This window comes from Rhinopithecus bieti, unplaced genomic scaffold (genome assembly GCF_001698545.2).
Source record: "Rhinopithecus bieti isolate Rb0 unplaced genomic scaffold, ASM169854v2 scaffold_1853, whole genome shotgun sequence".
NCBI classification, from domain to species: domain Eukaryota; kingdom Metazoa; phylum Chordata; class Mammalia; order Primates; family Cercopithecidae; genus Rhinopithecus; species Rhinopithecus bieti.
Window position 1 is genome coordinate 4844403 of NW_016804151.1, and position 6923 is coordinate 4851325.

A 6923-nucleotide genomic window follows, 5' to 3' on the forward strand; every position below is an offset into this window, starting at 1 on the left:
TTTATATAAAAAATAAAAAATTTTTTTTTTTTTTTTTTTTTTTTTTTTTGAGACGGAGTCTGGCTCTTTTGCCTAGGCTGGAGTGCAGTGGCACGATTTCAGCTCACTGCAAGCTCCGCCTCCCAGGTTCACACCATTCTCTTACCCCAGCCTCCCAAGTAGCTGGGACTACAGGCACCTGCCACCACGCCCGGCTAATTTTTTGTATTTTTAGTAGAGATGGGGTTTCACCGTGTTAGCCAGGATGGTCTCAATCTCCTGACTCATGATCCGCCCGCCTCAGCCTGTTTGGTAAGAATTCTTTCAAAAATGTTTGGTAATAATTATAGCAAAGCATTGGCCTCTGCCTACCAAACTTTGTCTTTGGGGAAAACAGCAAAATCAAAGAACAGTGAGGCCGGGCATGGTGGCCGATGTCTGTAATCCCAATAGATTGGGAGGCTGGGGAGGAGGATCATTTGAAGCCAGGAGTTTGAGACCAGCCTGGGCAACATAGTAAGATCCTGTCTCTACAAAAAAATTTTTTAATTAGCTGGGCATAATGGTGTGCCCTGTAGTCTCAGCTATTCAAGAGGCTGAGGTGGGAAGATCTCTTAAGCCCAAGAGTTCAAGGCTGTGGTGAGCTATGATTGTGCCACCATACTCCAGTCTGGGCAACAGAGCAAGAGCTTGTCTCAAAGTTCTTTTTTTTTTTTTTTTTGAGACGGAGTCTCGCTCTGTCACCGAGGCTGGAGTGCAGTGGCCGGATCTCAGCTCACTGCAAGCTCTGCCTCCCGAGTTTACGCCATTCTCCTGCGTCAGCCTCCTGAGTAGCTGGGACTACAGGCGCCCGCCACCTCGCCCGGCTAGTTTTTTGTATTTTTTAGTAGAGACGGTTTCACCGTGTTAGCCAGGATGGTCTCGATTTCCTGACCTCGTGATCCACCCCTCTCGGCCTCCCAAAGTGCTGGGATTACAGGCTTGAGCCACCGCGCCCGGCACAAGAGCTTGTCTCTAAAAAAAAAATAAAGAAAAAAAGAAGGAAACCATATTTTAAAAAAGGAACAGTGAGATAGAACCTTTATGAAACATTCTTGATTTAATTTTCCATTAGAAGTATTAGCCTTGCTTCCATGGCACCCATTACAACTTTTTCAATTCTCTTTGAAAGATAACATGAGGCCAGGTGCAGTGGCTCATGCCTGTAATCCCAGCACTTTGGGAGGCCGAGGCTGGTGAATCACCAGAGATCAGGAGTTTGAGACCAACCTGGTCAACATGGCGAAACCCCATCTTTACCAAAAATACAAAAATTAGCCGGGTGTGGTGGCAGGTGCCTGTAATCCCAGCTGCTCGAGAGGGTGAGGCATGAGAACTTCTTGAACCCAGGAGGCAGAGGTTGCAGTGAGCCGAGATCGCACCACAGCACTCCAGCCTGGGCAACAGAGTGAGACTCTGTCTCAAACAAAAAAAATAAAAGAAAGATAACATGAGAGGCAAGATGGGTTGTTGTGCTTTTAATAGGTATTCTTTGTAATTCTTGTGCTGATCCTAGATTTTTGCTGCTTCTATAAATTCCGCTAGATTTGTTGGTGCTATTCAAAAGCACAACATTATGTATAATAAGTGGCTGCCTGCTTAATGAGCTATGCTATAAAAACTTTCTAAAACTCAAATTTTTGTATTGTGGCTTAGGACAATAGAGATTGACTTGAACACTATACTTCTATATGCTCCTGAATCCTAGAACTGCATATTTCAGATGCTCCAAATTTGTTTTTAATTTGAAATTTTATTTCTTGCTAATTAGTTGTGAAATCAATCATTAGTCATTTTAAAATTTATAAAAATATGCTTTCTTGCTGTACTCTTATAACTAATCCTAAAATGTGTAATTGGAGAAATTTGCTCTTTTGTTTTCTTTTAGAGATTATCCTTTGCTTGTTAATTGTAAAAGATTTGCTTGCTATGTGTTTAAAAAGTGATCACAGATTTCGTTCTGCCATAACATAATGTTCATCTTTCTCAAATACTCAATTTATTACAGTTGTTTACTAGGCTCTTTTATTCCTTTTGAAGTGACAAGTATTCAAACCTTGTTACAGTTACAATGACTTAAATGTAGCCTTTTCTACAGACAAGGCCATAGAAGTCATTGTTTTTAGATGACTTTTTTAGCCTACCTTAGGTGAGGGAATTCCTTTTCTGAGGTTCTAAAAATGTAGATGATGCCCACATTTTCTCAGCTTTATTTAGTGGGGAAGACTCACTAAAAGCATGTTTCAGGAAGAAAAAATCTAACTCATGGTTGAATGGGTGGAATATTATTTGGAATGTACATTATATTGATAAGTTTATATTTTTAAGTCGGGTTGCTTGATAAAATACAGCCTCGGCAGAGATGACTGTTTTACGCCACAGCTTTTGTCTAGGTTTTTGGCTGAATAGTTAACCAGGGTTTGATGAGCTTTTTTTTTTTTTTTTTTTTTTTGCCACCTCTCTTTGATTTCCATAATCTCTTGTCATTTCATACCCCTCCTCTTTTGAAGTATGTAGTGAGACCTGATATATTCTTCCTTCACTCTTTATTCTTTTCCCCTGTATTACCACTCTTCTTATTTCTACCTTTAGCCCTTCAGGAATTCAAGATCATGTCTGTCATCATCTTACTGGGTGGACAGGCTAATATGATTTTTTTTTCCTTATAGGGCACTTACTTATTTGGCCATGGAAAACTTCTTGGCTGCATTTTGAAACTCTGTTTTGGCCAAGTGTGGTAGCTCAGACACTTGTAATATCAGTTTGTAATCCCAGCACTTTGGGAGGCCAAGGTGGGATGATTCCCTGAGCCCTGGAGTTCAAGACCAGACTGGGCAACATAGACCCTGTCTCTACTTAGGAAGCTAAGGTGCGAGGATCACTTGAATGAGGGAGGTTGAGGCTGCACAGAGCCATGATTGCCGCACTGCACTACAGCCTGAGCAACAGAATGAGACCTTATCTCAAATAATGATAATAATGATGATGATGATAATAATAATAATAATAATAATAATAATAATAAATTCTGTTTGGCTATGTAGAATCTATACCTATTTGGAATTTTAAGTCAAATTCCTTTTTTTTTTAATTGATACATAATAGATATACATATGTTTTCTGGTGCAGGTGTACCACTGTGCCAGATAATTGAGCTACTTAATGACTGAGAGTGATGGGATTAGTGATTCAAAGAAAGTTTAGGAAAGTGGACCAGGTGAATCCAGTTATCTATCTGTGAGATTCAAATCCCATCCCATTTTCTCTCTTCCACTGAGTTTGTTTTTTTTTTTAACTCTGTCTTAATTTTTTTTCCCACTGAGTTTTATTTTATTTTGCTATTGACTGTGACTCAGCTGAGTGCAGCCAGATATCAATGCCAATTGTTTTCTGGCATGTTCCTACTCTTCTTGGTATCCAAATATTGCCAGTTATTTAGACCTTGGGCCTTGGGCCTTTGCTCATCTTTTCGAAGTTGAGACTTTGGACTTTAAAACACCTGGAAGGCTGGGCTTGGTGGCTCACGTCTGTAATCCCAGCACTTTGGGAAGCCAAGGCAGGTGGATCACTTGAGCCCAGGAGTTAGAGACCAGTCAGGGCAACATGGCCAAGACCCTGTCTCTACCCAAAAATATACAAAAATTAGCCAGATGTGGTGGCATATGCCTGTAGTACCAACTACTCAGGAGGCTGAGGTGGGAGGATTGCTTGAGCCCTGGAGGTGGAGGCTGCAGTGAGCCAAAATCACAGCACCGCACTCTAGCCTGGGCAGCATAACAAAACTCCATTTATTAAAAACAAACAAACAAACAAAAAGAACTTGGGTCTTCTGTCTGCATTTTAAAGCTTTTTGGTACTCTTCATTTATAAAATTATTACACCTGTAGTTCTTATTTCTCGTCATTATTTCCTAAAATAGTATGGTCCCCATTGGTGAGAGGGGTACTTCTTTTTCACATCTGCCTTTTTTCTTACTGTGATTACTGTAACCATAGGAAATGTACCTTCTCCGAATGCACCTTTAAAGCGGGTATTAGCCTATACAGGCTGTTTTAGTCGAATGCAGACCATCAAGGAAATTCACGAATATCTATCTCAAAGGCTGCGCATTAAAGAGGAAGATATGCGCCTGTGGCTATACAACAGTGAGGTAAGAGGCATCTCAGAGTCATGGAGAGCCTGATTGTTGGTATTTTTTAAATTTTAAATAGTAAAAGAAATTTCCTAATCTTATTTATATTGTTCCAATTTTAGTACATATGTTGCCAAAGAGCACAAGGATGATTAAATGTTAAATCATGTTTCATGAGTATGAGGATTTTGCCTATAGTAATTATGCTAAAAGCCATGTGTAGGATACCAGTGAAAAGTTCATCTTTTAAGATACTATCTGTATACTTGTAATATTTGTTTCTAAGATCCATAATAGCAATTGATCACCATGGACAGTATACCATCTTACAAAGATTATTGTTACATATAAAGATTACATGTTTTACATGTTACAAATATTGTATGTTATATTATAAACTAATGGTATGGCTCACGCCTGTAATGCCAGCACTTTGGGAGGCCAAGATGGATGGATCAACAGAGGTCAGGAGTTTGAGACCAGCCTGGCCAACAAGGTGGTGAAACCCTGTCTCTACTAAAAATACAAAAATTAGCTGGACTTGATGGCGTGTGCCTATAGCCTCAGCTACTCAGAAGGCTGAGGCAGGAGAATTGCTTGAACCCAGAGGTGGAGGTTGCAGTGAGCCTAGAGAGCACCACTACATTCCAACCTGGGCAACAGAGCCAGAGTCCATCTCAAAAAAAAACAAAAACAAACAAAAAAAACTTACTCATGTAACCAACCACCACCTGTTCCCCAAAAACCTACTGAAATTTTAAAAGAGAAAGATAATACTTATGAGGTATACATTGTCTTTCTCTCATATTGCCACTTAAATTATAAATATTTATGAACAACTATAGTAGGCCAGATATTTGTGATATAAGTTATGTAACTACAAATAATTTTTTTTTAATTGTTACTCATTTTTATCTCTGTATTTGTTTCTAGTTTACTAACCAAATAACAAAAACATTTCCTCCTCCTTACACAGAACTACCTTACTCTTCTGGATGATGAGGATCATAGATTGGAATATTTGAAAATCCAGGATGAACAACACCTGGTAATTGAAGGTACAAGATGGAAGCATGCATCTATATTAAATTTTCAAGGGGAAGAATTTAAAGAGTTACTAATAACCCATTTTATAATTTTCCCCAAGACAACTATTATTTGATCATTATGTTTTTATGGTAAAGAAACCCTTTGGAAAAAAGAGAAAAAGAAAACCCTATGAACTCTTATGTAATCCTACCATACGATCTAGATTGCTTTAAAGGAAAAATATCCTGTTTTTAGTCATTGACTGACAAAGGATGGGAATGGTAGATTTAAAAAAGTGAATTCAGAGGCCGGGCCTGTAATCCCAGCACTTTGGGAAGCCGAGATGGGCGGATCACGAGGTCAGGAGATCGAGACCATCCTGGCTAACACGGTGAAACCCCGTCTCTACTAAAAATACAAAAAATTAGTTGGGCGTGGTGGCGGGCGCCTGTAATCCCAGCTACTCGGGAGACTGAGGCAGGAGAATGGCGTGAACCCGGGAAGCGGAGCTTGAAGTAAGCCATGATGGCCCCACTGCACTCCAGCCTGGGGGACAGAGCGAGACTCTGTCTCAAAAAAACAAAACAAAACAAAACAAAAAGTGAATTCAGTTTACAAATTTATAGTTCCCTAAAATTTTCAAGTTGCTGCTTTGAGTTTGAGTAAAGAGAACAACTTTCTTGCATAGTTAGTAGCACAGGCTTTCATTAGTCATCAACACTGGCTACTCACTGACAGAGCTACTTATATATTCATAGATTTACACATTGGTATGCACATGTTATTAAAAACTTTTTAAGTGTATCTTTTCCCATCCAGTTTTGTGGCAACATTGTTAGTTGCCTTTGTATTAAAATGAATAGGCTGGGCGCAGTGGCTCACGCCTTTAATCCCAACACTGGGAGGCTGAAGCTGGTGGATCACTTGAGGTCAGGAGTTCAAGACCAGCCTGGCCAACATGGTGAAACCTGTCTCTACTAAAAATACAAACATTAGCTGGGTGTGGTGGCATGCGCCTGTAGTCCCAGCTACTCAGGAAGCTGAGGCACTGAGCATCAGTCAAGTCCAAGAGGCGGAGGTTGCAGTGATTCAAGATCATGTCACTGCACTCCAACCTAGGGGACAAAACCAGACTGTCTCAAAAAAAAAAAAAAAAAAAAAAAAAAAAAAAAAAAACGGGAAAAAATTACCCTGACAGTTGTTACAATTTAAGAAAGAATTGTGCCGGGCGCGGTGGCTCAAGACATTGCCAGGCGCGATGGCTCAAGCCTGTAATCCCAGCACTTTGGGAGGCCGAGACGGGCGGATCACAAGGTCAGGAGATCGAGACCATCCTGGCTAACACGGTGAAACCCCATCTCTACTAAAAATGCAAAAAAATTAGCCTGGCGTGGCAGCGAGTGCTTGTAGTCCCAGCTACTTGGGAGGCTGAGGCAGGAGAATGGCGTGAACCCGGGAGGCGGAACTTGCAGTGAGCCGAGATCGCGCCACTGCACTCCAGCCTGGGCGACAGAGCGAGACTCCGTCTCAAAAAAAAAAAAGAAAGAATTGTAATATTTCTAATGTTTTAAGTGTAAGAAATTCCGTTGTTTCTGGCCGGGCGCGGTGGCTCAAGCCTGTAATCCCAGCACTTTGGGAGGCCGAGACGGGCGGATCACGAGGTCAGGAGATCGAGACCATCCTGGCTAATTCGGTGAAACCCCGTCTCTACTAAAAAATACAAAAAACTAGCCGGGCGAGGTGG

The 6923-nt window shown here is 40.8% G+C and overlaps 1 protein-coding gene across 2 annotated transcripts in view; it reads left to right on the forward strand.

The window, feature by feature from the left end:
• The window catches only part of LOC108526286 (ubiquitin carboxyl-terminal hydrolase 32), an 85900-nt gene that overhangs the window by 41388 nt on the left and 37589 nt on the right, over positions 1–6923 (forward strand). For both annotated transcript variants that reach the window (XM_017866968.1, XM_017866969.1), the window contains 2 exons: positions 4014–4168; positions 5127–5208. In XM_017866968.1, coding sequence (XP_017722457.1) covers positions 4014–4168; positions 5127–5208 — 237 coding nt within the window. The remainder of the gene's footprint in view (positions 1–4013; positions 4169–5126; positions 5209–6923) is intronic.